Source organism: Schistocerca piceifrons, chromosome 5 (assembly GCF_021461385.2).
Source record: "Schistocerca piceifrons isolate TAMUIC-IGC-003096 chromosome 5, iqSchPice1.1, whole genome shotgun sequence".
NCBI classification, from domain to species: domain Eukaryota; kingdom Metazoa; phylum Arthropoda; class Insecta; order Orthoptera; family Acrididae; genus Schistocerca; species Schistocerca piceifrons.
Genome location: NC_060142.1, coordinates 388,938,154 through 388,960,245, shown reverse-complemented (window position 1 = coordinate 388,960,245; position 22,092 = coordinate 388,938,154). Strand labels below are relative to the sequence as shown.

Sequence of the window (22,092 nt, the reverse complement as noted above, 5' to 3'; positions counted from 1 at the left end):
CGAGGCAAAATGTGTCATTACCAGAGCAAATACTCCTTCAAGAACAGAAAAAAACGTTCGTAACTGCTATTCACGTAAGCACTGTAATATTTAGTATTTGAAACAGCTGTTGCCTGCACACAACAGAACTAATGAACAAGAAGCAATCGTAAATAGTAGTGTGTTATCCTACATCTACACACACATACGCCGCAAGCCATCATATGGTGCGTGGCGGAGGGTCACACAAGTGTCTTATACACGGGATCCTTTAAAGGAGAGCCAAACTGTCCTAAAAAACATCCATCAAACCGACGTCGACCATTTTCCATCACTACAGAGTCCTTAAACGCTTCTGTTCAAATTGCTTTTCTGTGTTACATGTAGCTATGTCAAGCAGCACCGTACTGATACTGCACCCAAACATTACAGGATTTTTTTTTTTCGTATTCACCTGAATTAACTTAAATTTTTCTACCGTCCTGGACACCACAGCATCCATCAACAAATAGTTGCTGACTGCTGCTCAATCTATCATGTCATTTATGTATGCAGAGAACAATAACAGTCCTGTCACTCGTTCCTAGGGCTTTCCTGAGAACACCCTTGTCTCTGACAAACACTCGTTGTGGAGAACAGTGTATTGGGTTCTATTAACTAGGAAGTCTTCGAGTCGCTCACATATCTGGGAATCTATTCCACATGCTCATACCTTTGTTATCACTCTGCAAAGGGCACTGTCAGATGATTTTCGGAAATCTAGGAATATGGAATCTGCCTGTTGCCGCTCACCCATGACTCTCAGGATATCACGTAAGAAATGCGACAACTGAGCTTCGAACGAGTAGTGCTTTCCAAAACCATGCTGACTTGTGGACACAAGGTGTTCTGTCTCGAGGAAATTTATTATATTCGAACTGAGAATGTGATTGAGTTCTCTTAATAACATTCCGATTAACTCAACTTTTAATTTAAATCTACATCCAAATCCCATCATTCTTTCTCCAATCAGTAATTTAACAAACACAAAGCAAGTATATTCTCGAATACTAATAAATATCTAGTTTTTAGCTACACTGTGGAAAAAATGCATCTTTGAAATCCGCACCTTCAGATTATCTATCACTCCAGTCTTCTAACCATTAAGCTACGAGAAACATCCGTATTATTTGTCTCCTTGAACACGTGAGTCCAAAAGCTTGTGGAAGATAATTCTGTGGCTTTAACCTTGATTGCAAAACGAGTGAATTACCTGTTCAGGTTGCAAAAGACGAAGATAAGAGATTAAAAAAAATACTGTTGAATTAGTCTTCCATTCTTATTTAAGCCTGAATAGTAGATAGTGAGACATTACAAGCGCATTCTTAAAAGCTTTTGTAGCCTCCGTACTTTATATTTGTTAGCGTCTAGGTGCTGTCCTTAGCACGCGGGGCCTAGGTGTATACAGAATGAGCGTCAGGTATCTCGCATTTATGACCTGCTCCGTTTGTTCGACGTCACTCCCTAGTTCGGTTTCTCTCCTGTTACTGCCAAATGGTTCGATTTTTCTGCCTTTTCTGCCTTTTCGTCTGCAGCAGCCCATTTTCTTTCTTTTTTAGCTGTTAAGTGTGCTTTTAAACTACACTACTGGCCATTAAAATTTCTACACCAAGAAGAAAGGCAGATGATAAACGGGTATTCATTGGACAAATATATTATACTAGAACTGACATATGATTACACTTCCACGCAGTTTGGGTGCACAGATCCTGAGAAATAAGAACCCAGAAAAACCACCTCTGGCCGTAATAACGGCCTTGATACGCCTGGGCATTGAGTCAAACAGAGCTTGGATGGCGTTTACAGGTACAGCTGACCATGCAGCTTCAACACGATACCACAGTTTATCAAGAGTAGTGACTGGCGTATTGTGACGAGCCAGTTGCTCAGCCACCATTGACCAGACGTTTTCAATTGGTGAGAGATCTGGAGAATGTGCTGGCCAGGGCAGCAGTCGAACATTTTCTGTATCCAGAAAAGGAGGCGGGCTCTACACTAAAACTTCTTAGAAAGAAGAATTTATACCCATTACAGAACCTTTATACCCATTACAGAACCATCTTTTCACATGATCATGCTGTAACTTGACACGATTTGTAAATTGTCGTTATCTCTAACTCATCTGTAGCCTTTGGAAGACCCAAAACATCTGTCAGAAGAGGTGGTCCAAAGACGTCCCGCCAACCGCTACGATACTAGTATTGCGTAGTGCACCAGTTAGGTGTTATACTATGCAATGCAGAATAAGTCTAGCATGTTATCCACATGTAACATTCGAACACAGTAAACCACTCAGGCAAAGTATCCTGCACGCCACCTTCCAACATCATCCTGCAGGTGGTAGCCCACATCGCTGTGTCGAAACATGAACATTCCACCAGCTAATTTTTACAAGTAACCCACTCTCCCCAATACTATTTCAAGTCTATAAATACGCTATTCACATGTCTAGAACGTGATCTATTGACTGTATTTCAAGTCCAATTGTAAAATCCTATTCCAATTACTGTATGCTGTGTGTATGCTGCACCACCACTATAAAGATGTCTTACAGGCTGGATATCGAGAATTACTGTGAATCCTCCTTTCCCATTTTCTCAGGCGTTGTTAGAGCAATAAGAGCTCCAACAACGTCTTGCCGACGAAAGTGTCCTTTAAGACTAACACAAATCGATAACTATTCTAGTCATAGGGATAAACTGCGTGAAGTAGGTGCTTCGGGAAATACAAAAGCGTCCGACCCCACCCGTCTGCTTTGACCCATGACTAACGGGACAAGCGCGGGAAATGGGGTGTTTTGGGTGGGGGGGCAAACTAAATATAAACAAATTTAGACGCCTTGCGTAGCTACAACGTGTAAGTGAAGACAGCCATGAATACCCACCCACCTCCCCAGGGGTCGTAACCCCTGCAACCCATAGAAGATAAAGATGCTTCAGTAGCTGATTAGTGTTTTTTGTCTTTTTAAAAAAAAATCTCACGGGATAGAACGAACAGATCAGAAAGATAAATATAATAAACTAAAACAGAAATTCGAGGAAACAGATAATTAAAATAAGTGTTTTTAAATTTAAAAAAAAATCTCACGAGATAGAACGAACAGATCAGAAAAGTAAATAAAATAAGATAAAACAGAACTGGACACAGCCACACTCAAACCAAACTCCGCGCCGTCATGACGCCACACACAACAACACCCTTACGTCACGGGTCAAAGCCGACGCGTGGGATCGGACGCTTCTGTCGACCCGTGCTTCGTAACATTACCACAGAAAAAACGAAACTGAAAAGGCAGGAGCTGGTTCGGGAAGTGTTAAGTTATTGGGACCAGAGATTATAAACAGTTTTAACAAGACAAACTGTTGTGTTGGCTGAAGAGCCAACACTGTGTTACTAGAGGAGGCCGAAATGCACGCGTTTTAGCTCACGCAGGCTGGCATGAGGGAAGGACTATACTGACGTGAGATCTAGAACATGACAAGGAATTAGAATTCAGAAAGCGGACGAAATTAGTTGATACTTAATTTTTAATCCATTAATGATGAAGGTCGCTCTTGACGGTACACGATTCACAATATTATCTGTTCAGAATAGTAACTGAATATGGCGCCTTGCTAGGACGTAGCAAATGACGTCAGTGAACCATCGCTAGCAAAGTCGGCTGTACAACTGGGGCGAGTGCTAGGGAGTCTTAGACTAGACCTGCCGTGTGGCGGCGCTCGGTCTGCAATCACTGATAGTGGCGACACGCGGGTCCGACGTACACTAACGTGTGGTGTATGGCGGTGACACCACACAAACTTTACTACAACACGATCCAGTAAGTTGTAAGAAATACAAATACAATACACGTAACGAGTAAGACCTCCATCAATAGGTCGGTAGCGCTAATAATAATAATTGAAAGTAAACTATTGAGAAGAAAACATGTTAGCATACTTTTAATCATTGCGTGTTAACCTGAGTGACAATCCAGAATATGATATTACAGTTCGACCAGCTTATTAACCTTCAAATGCATAACTTAAACTAGTCAGGTGAGGCACCCAACGTTTAAGAACTATTTGTGCCAAATGACAAAAGTTATTAATATTTTTTCTGTTTTGTGGTTTTAACTTGAGTTGTAGGGTACAAGGCACCAGAAATAAAGTACGAGATTAAAATGCGTAGCTTCCAACATACATAACTTGGATCTACGTATTACCTACAGTTCCTAAGGTTACACATTTGCATAATTTACAGTTTAATCGCCATTAGAAGAATCAGTTAAAGTTACCACAATTAACCAGGACGAAATAAAAATACAAAATCTTTACAGCAATAGAGATCAACTTCAACGCAAAATTTTAATGATAAAATCCAGTGCTGCAGAATTATAAAGCCGCCCATGGATAATAAAATTTGCGAAATCCAGATAACAATCACACAAGGGAAGACGAAAAATTTCGTAAAAATTTAATAAAATAATTACATGGTATTCGCCCCTAAGATATTGTAGTCAATCGAAAAGCAAAACTTTAAAGCTACATGTTTAACGAGGAGCAAGTTTAAAATATTATAAATGGGAACGTCTAAAACCACACAAAAAATCCAGAAGACACATACTTGGCCAATAAACAGAACAAGTACCATCTTTATCGAAACGGATAAAGTAAAACAACCACTCACCAAATTATGATGGGGCATATCATTTTATTCAGCTGGCCAGCTACAAAAACTCATTCCGTAAAAAGGTTTTGTGGAGATGAACAGGACTAACTGAGAACAGGCAGGAGATGATATCATACATGTACAGTCCACCCATGATAATGATTCTAAATATTGCCCACAACATAATAAACTTCATTAATATGCTTGCCATTCATGTACATTGTCATATCACTTGACTTAAAAGAGCCTGTAAAACATGGCGAAACACAAATTAAGCAGACTTTGCTAGTGAAATTTTGGTAAATAAGCACCAGCGATCGACGCACCCGACACACGTCATAACAATTGCTCTATGGAAGCATTAAGCAGATTAAGTGAATACAAAGCAGGAAGAGCAAAGCTACTTCCTATGCGCAAGCGCGCGAGTATCAACTTGGCGACACGCCTACTGGGAAATAATAACACCTGCGCAGTAGGTACTACTAAACCAGGGCTTCACAACATACGTGCTCGCGGAGCAAGCTGTGAGCAGCAAGGCGCGAGCACGGAGCAGCGCGAGCACGCTACCCCCACTACCGGACCAGAGCAGAGAGTGGGGAGAGTCACGTGGGGCACACAACAGCTGCCGCCAGTCGATGTAAATCCGCGGCCACCTGCAGGGATATCACTCACGAATTATTACTGCTACAAATGAAACAAATAAAGGAGAATGTACACGTGCCACATAATTTTATTAGCTTAGTGTATGCCTCTACCATCTGTAGAAACTAAAGAATTCCACGACAATCCTATATTTTCAACACTTTCTTCAACACTACTTGTTGTGTTCTTCATGGCTACTACATCGAGGAGCTCCTCCCTCACCTGAAGATCTCTATTAACACCTCTAATAAATATGGCAAGCTGCGCTGTTCCAGTGATATCAACACTTTCGTCCAGAGCTAGAGAATACGCCATAAAATCTTTACAGATATTTGCAAGCTGGCTCTGGACGTCGTCTGCCATGTCCTGTATGCGACGCATAATGGTCATGTTAGATAATGGCACAATCCGAAACTGTTCAACTTGAGATGGACACAAATGTTCCGCTGCAACTACCAAACATTCTTTTATTAAATCGCCATCAGTTAAGGGGCGCAGGGATTCTGCTAAAAGCAAAGCAATTTTGTAACCCACTGTGAGAGCTGCCTCAGTTGATTTTTCTTCGTCGTCCAGTTCTTCTTCGGATAGCTTCCTTTTAAGTTTGATAACTTCATGTGCACGTTCTGGTCAATCACATTTTCCACGTCCGTAGTCTTTCGCGTGGTACGACATATAATGTCGCTGCAAATTAAATTTCGTAAAAGAATTCAGCGTTTTGTGACATACTAAACATATTGCAACACCATCTTTTTCAGTAAACAGATACAATTCCTCCCAATGGGGGTTGAACTGCGAAAGTATGGTTGGGGTTACACAACGGCGACTTCACATGATTCTTAACCAGCGAAGTGAATGTTAAGAGCTGATCGTAGTACTTTAAACGTTACACAGTCGGCGCGAATTCAATAGGCACGCTGCGGCCCTATTCAAAAGTGCGCGCGCATTTCCCCTCCCTCCCCTCCTTCCCTACTCAGCGACCTTGCAGCTGCTCGTGAGCACGTGTCTGAGCAGACGCGAGTACTCGCGCTCAAAACCGGCCAGTTGTTAAGCCCTGTACTAAACGGACATTACAAACTAAACACGTCCGACCGTAAACCGCACTAGCACCAAGGTGACGGGGCACCTAAAATAGGAACTGACAGCCACGCAGTAGTGTACGCCCAACAGACGTTAAAACATAAATACACTGACGGAAAAAAAATCACAACACAAGGATGGAGTTGTGAGACATAAAATATATTTGGAAGGAGTGTTTCTACATCTGAAGGCTGATCTCTATTCAAATTTCGCAGCAGTCGCGTACGAGTGGCGTTAGTAGTCCCACTGTGAGGATGCAAATCAGGTTTGCTTTAAATACACGCTCTAACGGACCTGAGAGTTAGTTACCTTTGATATTGGACATGGTGAGTTGATATTAGTCAAGAATGCCTTTTAAACAACAAAGACACCATTATCAGCACCTCAGAGGGTTTGGACGAGATCTTTTAATAGGGCTACGAGAAGCTGCATGTTCCTTCCGCGATATTGCTGAAAGACTTGGCAGGAATGTAGCCACTGTAGAGTGACTGCTGGCAGCGGTAGCCTCGGAAAAGTATGGTCGCTGGAAGAGATGGAAGACCACCGTGTGTTGTTTAGGGGGAAGCCAGTCGAGGCCTGCAACCAATCTGTCTGTGTGCTAGACACACTGGAACTACACCTGGAATTGTGGTCTGGGGGCGGTTTCGTATGACGGTGGAAGCACCCTCGTCGTCATCCCACGCACCCTAACTCCAAAGTTCTGCGTCAGTCTAGTGTCTCGACTTGTTCTGCCACTCATAAGCAGCATTCCAGAGGGTATTTTCCAACAGGAACACGCTCGTCCACAGACCGCTCTTGTAACACAACAAGCTCTACAGAATATCGACATGCTGCCTTGACCTGCTCAATCACCAGATCAGTCTCCAATGTAGCACGTATGGGACATCATTGGGCAATAACTCCAGCGTCATCCACAAACTGCATTAACAGTCTCTGTACTGAACGACCAAGCGCAGTATGCATGTATGTAGCTCCCCGGCACCTGTACAACGTAATGCATGCACGTTTGCATGCTTGCATTCAATATTCTGGCGGTTACACCAGTTATTAACGAGCCAGCATTTCCCATTTGCAATGGCTTATCTCGCGCTTACATTAGCCTATGATCTTGTAATGTTAATCACTTAAGTATGTTACGTACACTAATGTATTCTGAAATTTCATTACTCTACATTAATTTTGTTTGGTGCTGTGATTCTTTATCCCGTCAGTGTACGTCCTGTGCGGAAGTCGTGCAAGTGGCAGTTTGGTGACGCCCCTCAAACAGGAAATGGCATCTGTCAATTAGATTTCTACTGACGGACGTTAAACAACAGAACAACACACCAAGAGCAATAAAGACACACAACGGCTCGCAATGCATGGTTCCACAAGTACACCAGAAAAACATTTCAAAACTTAAGTGCCACGCGCTACTGCCAGACAGCATAAGATGCACGTAACCAAGTAGCCAGAGAGCAAGAAACTTCGAGGAACAAGCAGAGGCCTTTAGACAATGGCAGGGTTGACGCTCACCTGTAACATTTGCATTGCTTTCAGAAAATAAGATAATTCCATGCTGTGGTTATTGCTGCAAGAATGTAAGGTGCTAGGCTTGTCGAATCCATATCTCTGACAGCCGGCAACGAACCACTTCAAACTAACGTATTGTATCAATCAGCTGAGTAGCAAAGATTTGATGCCAGTAAGGTGACTGATGAAAAATAAAAAGTGCCTGGCATTTGGAACTTACGTCGTCTCGTGTAAGTCTTAGTGTTTTAATGTGGCATGGAGTTTTCTTCTCATTACTACCTTTCTTGTCTTTAACTCTGTCCTGATAACTGATCAGAAAGTTTTAGGGAACGTCCCTTTGACTGCTGCACGACAGCGAATAACCACAGACAGCTTCTCAACATACCTTCAAAATGCATTAACCAATCCAGCATTACAATCTTAAGCGATTTCATATATAAAAATACGTTGAAGAGTCAAATAACCTGGAACACCTGCCTAATATGGTGTAGGGCCTCCGCGAGCACACAGAACTGTCGCAATACGACGTGGCATGGACTCAACTAATGTCTGAAGTAGTGCTGGAGGGAACTGACGCCATGAATCCTGCATGACTGTCTATAAATCGGCAACAGTACGAGGGGGTAGAGATCTCTTCTAAACATCACGTTGCAGGGCATCCCAGATACACTCAATAATGCTCATATTAGCGGAGTTTGGTGGTCAGCGGAAGTGTTTAAACTGAGAAGAGTGTTCCTAGACTCACTCTGTAGCAATTCTAGACGTACACGGTGTCGCATTGTTCTGCTGGAATGCCGAAGTCCGTCGGAATGCACAATGAACACGAATGGATGCAAGTGATCAGACAGGATGCTTACGTACGTGTCACCTGTCAGAGTCGTATCTAGACATACCTGGGGTCCCTTATCACTCCAACTGCACACTTCCCACACCATTACAAAGCATCCACCGGCTTGAACAGTCCCCTGCTGACATGCAGAGTCCATGGATTCGTGAGGTTGTCTCCATACCCGTACCCTTCCATCCGCTCGATACAATTTGAAACGAGACTCGTCCGACCAGGCAACATGTTTCCAATCATCAACAGTAACATGTCAAAATGGTTCAAATGGATCTGAGCACTATGGGACTTAACATCTGTGGTCATCAGTCCCCTAGAACTTAGAATTACATAAACCTAACTAACCTAGGGACATCACACACATCCATGCCCGAGGCAGGATTCGAACCTGCGACCGTAGCAGTCGCGCGGTTCCGGACTGAGCGCCTAGAATCGCTCGGCCACCGCGGCCGACTAACATGTCAATGTTGATGCTCTTAGGGGAGGCGTAAAGCTTTGTGTCGTGCAGTCCTAAAGGGTGCACGAGGGAGCCTTCGGCTCCGAAAGCCCCTATCGATGATGTTTCGTTAAATGGTCCGCACAATGACACTTGTTGATGGGCCAACATTGAAGTCTGAAGCAATTTGAGGAAGGGTTGCACTTCTGTCACTTTGAAAGATTCTCTTCAGTCGTCGTTGGTCCCGTTCTTGCACAATCTTTTTCCAGCCGCAGCGACGTCGGAGATCTGATATTTTACCGGACTCCTGATATTCACGGTACACTCGTGAAATAGTCGTACGGGAAAGTCCCCTCTTTATCGCTACCTCAGAGATGCTGTACCCATTGTTTGTGCGCCGACAGTAAAATCACGTTCATATCCACTTAAATCTTGATTACCTGCCATTGTAGCAGCAATAATCGATCTAACAACTGCTTCAGACACCTATTGTCTTATATCGGCGTTGCCGACCACAGCGCCGTATTCTGCCTGTTTACATATCTCTGTATTTGAATACTCATACCTATACCATTGTCTTTGTGAGCCTCAGAGTAATATGAGCTGCAGTCAAATGTCACCAAGGCAGGGCATTGTAAAGATTATTCCGACATATAGTGTCGCAAGGGTACCACCTCAAATAAACATGTTACAAAGTCTTTGTTGAATCGGTAAAGTAGAAAGTATCCAACCACAGTAAGTTGGGCAATAATGACCTTCACTTGTACTTTTCCTATATCTTAATAACATAGAATATTGTCTAACGGGAGACGTCGAAGATTCGTAAATATACTTTAAACCTACAACAATGTCCACAGCAGCCTCCTGCCATACGCCGTTGCAGGCCTTTCTGTTTATAGTACAATGCCAGTCATTTAAAATATGAACTGAGGTACACGCGTCAGCCTCCATGCCCAAGACCAGCATCTACGAGTGTATGCGGTGTACTTAGCACGAACGCCGATGGCTGCCTGCTCAGAATCATGGAAGAAAAAATATCGAATGTACTTGCAGTCCCACTTCCATGTGGTACTGCATGCTCTGTGGACATTCACACGCAATCTCTCCGTGGAGTAAACGCTGTGGCGTAATTTGACTTCCCTAAATTATGCATGTGCGGTCCTGTGACCGGCTGACTGCTACCGTACCGTGAAAAAGTGGTGAAAGCACGTGCAGTCATACTGCTTAGAGCACTCATCCTGTCAGGAGTTGTCGATATGATGAAATATGGAACTGGAAAGGTTTTGCAGACGCACATTTGCGATATGAACAAGCTGGTGATTACATCATCAGAACGAGCAAGCTGAAACATGCATTCCGATAATTCGGTCCGAGCAGCTTCTCTTCATGGTGGTGGTGGTGGTGGTGGCGCGGGTAAGCGTACTCGTTTATCAGGTAATAACGACGTACTGACATTGCTCTTTGACTATCCTCCTGAATGACTCGCAGGTATCTAAGTACACATATCTACACGTTGTGTATAACTTTTTTGCAAAAAATACCGTGGACAAGGTTTATAAGATTTTTTCCTAGCTGTTCTGAATGATCTCATGTATATATGTGGGAGGAAAATAGCCTGACGTCCCTGCACCTTGACAGTCAAGCTATGGCTTTAATGATGCTTGATTTGTAGGTGGGCAAATGTAAGTATACTCATTTACATGTGATGGTCTTAATTTTTGCCGCTCTTCAATGCAATACTTAATCTGTTCCTGCTTTTTTCTATAGACCGTACCAACATCGAGCTGTCATAGGCCATGACAACATTTTCTAGTCTGGGGGATGACTCTGGGCATTGAGGAACAGATACGTATTACTACTATTACCACTTCTTCTACCAATAATAATAATAATAACAATAATTTAAACTTGCATAGAGTGCTTATGTATTGCTTTTTCTTATTTTTAGATGCACTTTGACAACACAGACACAGATGGGAATGCTTTATTATTGACAGGAAAACGATGAGGATATACATATAATATCCCAAATGATGGATATGACGGTTGGCTAAACTCACTTATTGGCCTGGGTGAATATCAGAAAATATTATTATTGTTCGATGTATATGTCTGTTACATGTGGTTGTGTAACACGTACCAGTCACACTTCTTCCTTTCCAGAAGTAATGGAACTATATGGAGGCAGGCTTACCACACCACAGTTAGACCCAACGATTATGTGCTCATCGTCTCCTCTGCATCTACATGACTACTCTGCAATTCACAATTAAGTGCCTGGGGAGGGTTCATCGAACCACCTTTAAGAGGAATTGGAACGCCCTATCCCGACAATATTAAATGTAGTCACTTTGCTTCCCAGTATTTCAGAAACCACTGTAACCATTGACATGAAACTTTTACGGGACATTAAACTGTATGTCCTGAGTCAACTGAACAACAGTAATTGCATTTTAGCCACTGATTTCGGAAATACAGTTTTTTAATTACACAGTTAAAATTTTGTGTACTTTTTTGTACGTTATCCTAAATAGTTTTAATTATACATAACATTATGTTGATCTTTTAGTTCAGTAGACTCAAGATATGTATGTTATTACTCCCTGAAAATTTGAATACTCTACTCGAAGTGGTTTCTGAGATTTAGGGAAAAATGCAACAGAAAATGTAAATTTTCAGGAACTGCTTCTAAAGTTTCTAAAGACTGTAACTCACTTAACATATGCTTATTTTTTTATTTTTAGTCACTCAGAAGCACCCTGCACCATACTGTATGTCATCCTCTTGATCGTTTTCCAAGTTTTTTCTTCTTTTATTCTTTCCGGACTCCTTAGTGGCCAACTGAGCTGCATACTCTGCTTTATCATTGCGAACCTTGTCCATCCTTTCAAGTTCTCTGATTCAGATTCCAGGATTAATTCCCATAAGCTGTAACACTTTCACCCTATCGATGTTGCCCCACTTTAGTGTCTTCATTCCAAGAAAGACATTTTTTGGTAGGCGAGTCCATATAAGATTATTGAACGACTCATTGGGATTTTGAGTCTGACCATGCAGACACTTCTCCAGTAATCCCAGTAATTTTCCAGATCTCTGTAAATAGGTTTTATGATATCCATGACTGCTGCTGGGATGGAATGTTTATGGCTGTATGAAGTGTTTGAGTGCTGGGCATTGCGGTAATTGCACTATGAATCGAGTCCAAGAGCGCAAAGGTGGTGGACTGGTTTTTCATCAGTTGACAGTCTGTGGAAGAAGGTAGCCCATACTGCCTGCTTCATTTTCAACAAATCGTCAGTATTATTTCTAATGGCCATCCCATAATACTGCTGCAGTTTGTCAATCATTTTGCGTGTCAGCCTGTCTCTTATGGTTCTACGATCAGAAAGTTTGTTGTCTCTCAAACTTTGTTTCAACTTCCTCAACCTGGTGCCCATCCTCTTCTGGATATGACCAACACATTCCAGTTTTGTGATAATCTTCTCACCATAAGGCTGAGCGGCTCCTAAACTGTTATTTGTTTTTGAGTCTCCATCACCTAAGAACTTCGTATAACACACTCCCCTTTCGTTCACAGATCGACTAAAAGTTTCAATAGCTGCAGAGGCCTCCATAACACCATTTGTTCATAATTTCTGTCGCAGATATGCCCTTCTTCATTCTCTGATTTACACTTATAACAATGTTTCGTTAAAATCTGGAAATCTATTACCTTTCCAGTATCCAGACTGGTCACTGTAGCAACAGAATTCTTAAAACTTCTGCCAAGTACCATCAAAAGCTACTGGTATGTCAGTCATACCATCATTTATTTCAACAGCTTCGTTTGCAACACCCTTCATTGACTCACATGCAACAGATTCCACAGCAGTTCCAATAAATCCTGCTTACTTTTCGAATTTACAAGGTGGGTGTGGCATATTCATCATGGCACACATTGTTTCTGCTGCAGTGTGTCCTTTCCCAATGGCTCTCAATCCATAAAACTATCTAACATTTACTTCAAAATAATTATTTCTACTCTTATCAGAATTCCAAAATGAATGAGTATGTTTACAACTGGCACAATTAACGTTACCTTCCCTGGCTAGTCCATTTGATATCTCACTGTCATCGTGTAAATCAACTGACCCTACACATATTTTACAATACACACATTCATCTAACACCCTTGTTAGGATGTGTAAATCTATCAGAATATAACCTAACCTGCCATTTACATCACTTTCGCTTTGAGAAAACTGTGTATCACAACTTATTATTTTAATCTTCGAAGCACTAACGGGTGTTTCTCTAGATGAGTTTGCCTGCATTTCATTGTCTGTTACTTCACACGCCACATGTTGAACACAATGTTTCCCTTTATTCGAAAATCTATTACCATGAAACCCACGTATCTCAAAAATACTTCGTTTTGGTGTCACACTTTGCTTTTTGAGAGATTTACCAATCTAATCGTCACTTTTCCTCGGAAAAACGTTAACACTTCGACAGACTATGAAACGATGGGATACCGCTGCGGTCGCAGGTTCGAATCCTGCCTCGGGCATGGATGTGTGTGATGTCCTTAGGTTAGTTAGTTTTAATTAGTTCTAAGTTATAGGCGACTGATGACCTCAGAAGTTAAGTCGCATAGTGCTCAGAGCCATTTGAACCAAACGATGGGACACTGTTTTTGACAGTGCTACCAATACAAACACGTAATTTAACCTTTACAACACAGCAATCCACAGCCTTCAATATAAAAAAATTACCGATTTTATTGGATCTTGAAGTAATGCACGTAAAGATTTTAACATTTTCAACTGGTGTAGATTATATTTAAAAAATTAAATGAAATACTTCCCATCTGAGTTTATATACAGGGTGTCCCAGCCATCTTGTCCACCCAAAATATCTCTGGAACAATAACAGCTATTGGAAAACGACTTTCACCGGTATCAATGTAGGGCTGGGGCCCATGAATGTACATATTTGGAAACATTCTAAAACGAAAACATATGTGTTTTTTAACACAAATTTATGTTTTTTTAAATAGACCTCCTATATTGTTTCTTCAGCAATTCATAGCATGACAAAGCACATACACAATGGCGTTGATTGCATCGCAATATTCCCATTACATCCCGAGATACTGAGACGCGAAGTTGACGCTTGAAACACCCGACATGCGCTGCTAGCGCACGTCCTGAGGCTCAGGCGTGAACCCCATGCTGCCCGTAATCGCGATGTGATTGACATGTGTAATCACACATCCATACTTATCAAGAGGTCCGAAACGAATAATATGGTCTGCTGCCATCAACTCTCATAAGCACATAATGGTTTTCCTCTTGCACGTTTCACGTACCTACGTACACAATATGAACCAGTACCGATCGGTATACACCCGTCAGGTTGTCTTATTTATCTTGCGTATCCAAAATAAGGTTTATCTAATGCGTTATATGATCCATTGTGCCTGTCGCGCAGGGCCTGGCTCTACCTAGTCAAGTGTCCAACGTAGCTCCCACTACTGCCACAGTTACCACTTCGCCTTGTTTATGATTTGCGACCCATCCAAACTCCTGTACTCCACCACCCTCCGAGCATCCCATTTGTTGTTGCTTTGGCGTGCAGTACACCGCTTGCCAGTGTAGTCGTGCATCAGAGTAATCTAGTGACGGCACGGAGGTAGTACACATTGTGAACAAACTTTGTGTTGTGGAACTTATACTGTACAGTATAATTTACACACATGAAGATATGGTAGAAATGCTGCTGATCTATGGAGAATGTACGTTGACGGGAAATACGTTATGAGATTGCTTGTTTGTTGATAGTACTATTAGCGAACATTATGATTATTAAGTTAATATGTCTGTTTTCTACCCTACTCTACATACCTGTACTGTACCCTGTTGTAGGTGGACGAAATGCTGTTCAGGCAGAACGACTGTACGGGAGACGATTCCCTGACAAGCCATCACCTTCGCGCCGGATGTTTGGCCGTCTCACATCTCGTCTACGTGAAACGGAAAGCTTAAATCCGAGACCTCAACATCGTCCTAGAACACGCACAGATGAACGTGCTGAAGTTGTGTGCTCGCTACCATAGCTGTGAATCCTCAAATCAGCACACGTCAAATTGAACGTGAAGTTGGTGTGTCGAAATCAAGTGCACAGCGTATTCTTAAACGTCATAAATTTCATCCTTACCATGTTCATTTACGCCAGGATCTTCATGGAAATGACTTCCGCAATAGGGTAACATTTTGTCGGTGGACTCAGCAAAAACTTCTGACTAATCCAAATTTTTTGCAGATGTTCTCTTTACCGACGAGGCATCATTCTCCAACAAAGGAATTTTCAATATGAGGAATATGCATTATTGGTCCGCAGACAATCCAAAATGACTCCGTCAGGTAGAGCATCAACGTCCGTGAAAAGTTAATGTTTGGTGTGGGATTATTGGAGATACCATTATCGGACCTTTCTTTATAAATGGCATCCAAAATGGCAGACAATACTCCAGATTTATACGACACAATCTTCCTGTTCTCTTGGACACCGTACGTCTGAACCGGAGAATGGTCATGTGGTATCAGCATGACGGATGCCCTGCACATAACGCCTTACGAGGACGACGACTTCTGAGCCGTAAGTTCCCTGGTAGGTGGATTGGACGAGGTGGCGCGATTTCCGGACCTTACACCACTGGATTATTTTCTTTGGGGAGCAGTGAAGGATGCTGTTTACCAACATGAACCAACAACACCAGAGGACATGAAGCAACGCATTATTGGTGCTTGTACAGCCATCAAAGAGGAAACAGTAGCACGAAGTAGGGCATCCTTCACCCGCAGAGTGACCCTATGTATGCAAGCCAATGGGCATCACTTTGAGCATGAGATGTAAACGCTATGTTTAGTATGTAGTGCTGGTATCACAGTGGAAGTTTCTACAAAAGGCCATTTTACCCAGTGATGTTAAGAAACATTTGTTTGCAACAATTTGTCATTTAACGCATTAGATAAACGTAACATTGATAATTATGTGATAATAAAACTGATTGGTTAAACATGTTTACATTCGGCTGGCGAAGAGTTCTCGGGCTTCCAGCCGGGTGGCGGTGTCTTCAAACAGCGACGTTTCGACGAGTGACATACTCATCATCTTCTGGCGAAGTGCCGAGACTTTGCGGATGCCGGTCCCTTTATACCTGCGGTGTGCCCCCCACCACCTGGCCGCGGGAGGCTGGGTCCAGAGGAGCCGGCGGGCGAGGTGGAGGGGGAAGCGGGTGCGCCGTTCGTGTCTCCGTCAGAGCATTCTGATTGCGTCTCGTGAGCTGGACGGTTCTTGTTGCGTTCCTGGCGCATTGCGGCTAATGCTGGATTCCAGGCCGCGCTCAGTTGATAGCCTTCGTCCCTGTTCACAAGGTTCTCGTGGACCCGTATTTCTATTGATTCTTTAATGACGCTATCCCAATAGCTCCCGGCTCGGCATAGCACCCTGGTGTTTTCGAAGTCAAAGGTGTGGTTTTCTTTGATGCTATGTTCAGCTATAGCAGATTTCTCTATCTGTCCAAGTCGAACATGCCTGATGTGTTCCTCGCACCTTTTTGAGATGCAGCGCTGCGTTTGACCGATGTACTGCACACCACATTCGCAGGCAATGTTGTATATACCAGGTGTGTTTAGTTTGAGTGGGATTTCGTTAGAATACTGAAGGACATCCGAATACAGAGTGATGACCTACTCGTGAGCTTCGACGTCACCTCCTTGTTCACAAAAGTACCGCTACAAGACGCCTTGGCGCTCCTTAATCGGCACTTCGAGCCTGAAACAGTGAAGCTCTTTGAATATGCACTTACGACCACCTACTTCAAGTGCAATGGAGAGCATTATGAACAAGTGGATGGAGTGGCCATGGGATCTCCCCTTGCTCCAGGGATCGCGAATCTTTACATGGAACACTTTGAGGAAGTGGCACTACAAACTGCTCACCGTAAACCCAGGCACTTCTTCCGCTATGTGGACGACACTTTCGTGATTTGGCAGCATGGCAGGCAGGCACTGGAGGAGATTATGGACCACCTAAACGGCATACATGAGAATATAACCTTCACGATGGAAGTAGAAGAGAATGGCTGTATTCCATTCCTAGACATACTGATCAGGAAGAAAGCGGATGGCACGCTGGGCCATTCAGTATATAGAAAAAAGACACACACAGACCTGTACCTCCATGCAACCAGCTGCCACCATCCGGCGCAACGCCAGTCAGTACTGACCACCTTGGTGCGTAGGGCGCACGTCATTTGTGACAAAGAAAGCCTCTCAGACGAATTACACCACCTAAGAGAGGTTTTTCGGAAAAACGGGTACAGTGAAACACAGATTGGCAGGGCCTTCAAGAGGAGACAGGCTGACAAAGTTCAGGAAGAGGAAGAGGAAGTTAACAAGAGACTCGCCTTTCTTCCATATTTGGGGCCCACATCAGCCAAAATCGGGAGGCTATTAAGAAAATCTAACATAAATACCGTCTTCCGACCACCGCCGAAGACGAAAGAGCTGCTGGGCTCAGCTAAAGACCCACTCAAACTAAACACACCTGGTATATACAACATTGCCTGCGAATGTGGTGTGCAGTACATTGGTCAAACGCAGCGCTGCATCTCAAAAAGGTGCGAGGAACACATCAGGCATGTTCGACTTGGACAGATAGAGAAATCTGCTATAGCTGAACATAGCATCAAAGAAAACCACACCTTTGACTTCGAAAACACCAGGGTGCTATGCCGAGCCGGGAGCTATTGGGATAGCGTCATTAAAGAATCAATAGAAATACGGGTCCACGAGACCCTTGTGAACAGGGACGAAGGCTATCAACTGAGCGCGGCCTGGAATCCAGCATTAGCCGCAATGCGCCAGGAACGCAACAAGAACCGTCCAGCTCACGAGACGCAATCAGAATGCTCTGACGGAGACACGAACGGCGCACCCGCTTCCCCCTCCACCTCGCCCGCCGGCTCCTCTGGACCCAGCCTCACGCGGCCAGGTGGTGGGGGGCACACCGCAGGTATAAAGGGACCGGCATCCGCAAAGTCTCGGCACTTCGCCAGAAGATGATGAGTATGTCACTCGTCGAAACGTCGCTGTTTGAAGACACCGCCACCCGGCTGGAAGCCCGAGAACTCTTCGCCAGCTGTATACGCCGGGAAAGCATACACTCACATGTTTACATTCATCTTCTATGTCCTACCTGAACTTCCCAAATCAAAACATTTTTACCTAAACAACGGTAAAACTTTTAGTCCACTTGCTCGTTTCACTAAAACCATCAACATGAATTTTACTATTACGAGTGAATGATTAACTGTCACTTGCGCTAGATCTACAGTAAAGTAAAGTTTTAACGTTGAACGGCATTACCTTTTTAGTAACGGATTAACGATAAGCGAAGTTAACAGATATGTTACAGAACCGCAGGGATAAATACCTGCTGGAATGTAAGACGTTAATGCAGGATGGCAGTAGACCGTATTATTCGTTTAGGACCTCTTGATAAGTATGGAAGTGTGATTATGCATGTCAATCACATCGCGATTACGGGCAGCATGGGGTTCACGCCTGAGCCTCAGGACGTGCACTAGCAGCGCATTTCGGGTGTTTCAAGCGTCAACTTCGCGTCTTAATATCTCGGGATGTAATGGGCATATTGCGATGCAATCAACGCCATTGTGTATGTGCTTTGTCATGCTATGGATTGCTGAAGAAAAAATATAGGAGGTCCATTTAAAAAAACATAAGTTTGTGTTAAAAAACACATATTCTTTCGTTTCGATTTCGGTCAGTGTCTAACCATCTTCAGTGCTAAAAATACATAAGATCCATCAGACATGAGGATCTTAACACAAATGAATCCCTATTTATAGCCACCATAAAAATATAAAATATATACAAATATAAAGATTCTCATACATACCAAATAATTCGTACCTTGTAGTCCCATATCATAATAGTACAGTACCTTCTATGAGGTGTAAGATGTACTGTGATCAGAATGAGATTTTCAATCTGCAGCGGAGTGTGCGCTGATATGAAACTTCCTGGCAGATTAAAACTGTGTGCCGGACCGAGACTCCAACTCGGTACGTTTGACTTTCTCGGGCAAGTGCTCTACCAACCGAGTTACCCAAGCACGACTCACGCCCCGTCCTCACAGCCATGTCTCCGCAATATCCTTTCTTTCAGGAGAGCTAGTTCTACAAGTTTTGCAGGAGAGCTTCTGCAAAGTTTGGAAGGTAGGAGACGAGGTACTGTTAGAAGTAAAGCTGTGAGGACGGGGCGTGAGTCGTGCTTGGGTAGCTCAGTTGGTAGAGCACTTGCCCGCGAAGGGCAAAGGTCCAGCACACAGTTTTAATCTGCCAGGAAGTTTCACATCAGCGCACACTCCGCTGCAGAGTGAAATTCTCATTCTGGAAACATCCCCACGGCTGTGGCTAAGCCATGTCTCCGCAATGTCCTTTCTTTCAGGAGTGCTAGTTCTGCAAGTTTCGCAGGAGAGCTTCTGCACAAGTTTGGAAGGTAGGAGACGAGGTACTGGCAGAAGTAAAGCTGTGACGACGGGGCGGGAGTCGTGCTTGGGTAACTCAGTTGGTAGAGCACTTGCCCGCGAAAGGCAAAGGTCCCGAGTTCGAGTCTTGGTCCGGCACACAGTTTTCATCTGCCAGGAAGTTTCACGTACTGTGATGATTACGTCCAACAGTTATGTTAACTTTTACTGCATACAATAATTCTTAAATTTACTGAAGAACCAATCCTGTAATCTTAGCAGTTGCCAATCCAACGTAAAGTGAGTTTGTAGCTTACTCAGCCAGCTAGCTAAGTTCAGTAAAACAAAGACAAGCATCATAGTGCTCTCTGTATTCCAAAGCGCACGAACCGAAGATATCAAATACAACAAATACCATTAATAAGAAAACCAAAGCTTACATAAAAACAACCCTTAAAATCACATGACGACTTTTTACCGCCAAAGGTCACAGAAAAACTTTAAAAAATGAAGTACACGCATAATGAAAAATACGATAAATTATGCCCTCTGACTTTAAGAGCAATATAATTATTTAGGAATGTACCTAATGGAAAAGCACATAATAATTTCTTAAAAACAAATATGGAAATGTTAGTTTCAGAAACATCCTTTTTATATTTACTGAAACATCGATTAAATGTAAAAACAACAATCCTTTATAATGGGATTTCACGCCCTCTCTTATCACATTCGAAAACTTGATCAACCTAATGATTGACATTATCAGCGTAAATTCTTAACAGGCATTTACAAAAATTAATGACAAAATATTAAAAAAAATACAATAATCTCCCATATGATGTACTGGACTTGTAATACTACTATTTCCCATATGAGCAACTGATGTTAAATTTCAATAAAGACTAAGTGTGCGACTGTGGTAACACCAATGAAAGAAAAGGCATATGTCAAATATACATTGCAAATAGAGCTCAAAAATAAAACTAATATCCACCATTTGCTGTTAGGAAATCTGTTAAATACATCACAGCAAAAAATTGCTGAAGAAGAGGCTTGCTTAAACGAGCACCAAGTTTACACTCATGTCTTGAATCTGCGTCTTGCACTGGATAAGAGCGTAATGCTGGCTAATATTCCATCTCCGGCGGTAATTCGTTTGAATACCGCCCTTCGATTGTGCTATTGCGGTACCAATCGAAGCGATAGGTGTTGCAGGTTCCAGCCGGCCAGCCAGCCAGCCAGCCAGTCCGTTGGCGTGCAGCAGTCCAGCCAGCAGTGGTCCCCACCAGCAGCCAGCAGCGGTCCCCGCCAGCAGCCAGCAGCGGTCCCCCGCCTGCAGCCGTCCTCCCCAGCAGTGGTCCTCGCCCGCAGCAGTCCCCACCAGCACCGGCCCCCGCCAGCAGCCAGCGGCCAGCAGCGGTCCCCACCAGCAGTCACCAGCGGTTGCAGCCACCAGCGGTTGCAGCCAACAGCAGTCGCAGCCACCAGCGGTCGCAGCCACCAGCCAGCAGCCTAGTTGCCCCCACCACCAGCAGCAGCAGCAGCGGAGGCATCCCCACTGGCCAGCTAGCCAGGTCGCCCCCCTGCCAGCGACAGCAGAGTGGGGCTTCAGCCCCAGTCTCCTTCGTCCTTCGTCATTCTCCGTCCCTTTCTACTCTGTGTCTCTCATCGCCCTGCCCGTCTCTTGTTTGCTTCTTTGTCTTGTCCTGTGTTTTTTCCCCCTTATCATAATGTCAACCCCCACCACCTCTTCTACAGCCACCACCACTGCCATCATATACACCTCCCCCTCCGCCGCTGCCACCATTATCACGTGGTGTGCCGCATCACTCCCCCCTCAGTCCATCCCCCCACTCTTGACTCTCCTGTCTCCCTCCCTATTTGTCGCCCCATCCCCAGCTCCTCCCTCCTGCGCCTCCTCTGATCCCTTCCCTCCACTCCCTCCCTCTGCTCCTTCCATTTCTGCGGCCCCCACTAGGGTGGTCGTCCGGAGGGCTACGGCCCACGCTCAACTCTCCCCTTCGCCTTCATCATCATCATCTTCACCGTCGCCTTCGCCATCGCCCTCACCATCTCTGGCACTGACTCCAGCACCGGGACCTGCCACTCCCCGCCACATTCCAGTCGTTCCCATCCCCCACACCTCCTCCGCCGCCGTCAAGCACCCCAGTGGCACCCCTGCCTCCTCTACTCCCAAAAAGGCCTTGCCTCGTCCCCCTTCCCCCACCCACGATGCCATGGATGTCTCCCCACCTGTCCCTGCCCCCTCCTCCTCCTCCTCTACCTCCTCCTCCTACCACTACCTCCTCTCCCGTCCTGATCCCCCCCTTCTTGAAGCCCGGAACCTCACCCTATTCCTTCGCCAGAATTCTCCAGG

At 44.0% G+C, this 22,092-nt stretch overlaps 1 protein-coding gene across 1 annotated transcript in view; it reads left to right on the top strand.

Moving 5' to 3' along the window:
- The window catches only part of LOC124799009 (cytochrome P450 6k1-like), a 107,125-nt gene extending 85,894 nt beyond the window's left edge, over positions 1 to 21,231 (top strand). The window contains exon 6 of the mRNA XM_047262546.1: positions 20,980 to 21,231. Within this exon, the coding sequence (XP_047118502.1) occupies positions 20,980 to 21,231 (252 nt within the window). The remainder of the gene's footprint in view (positions 1 to 20,979) is intronic.
- The last annotated feature ends 861 nt before the right edge of the window (positions 21,232 to 22,092 follow it).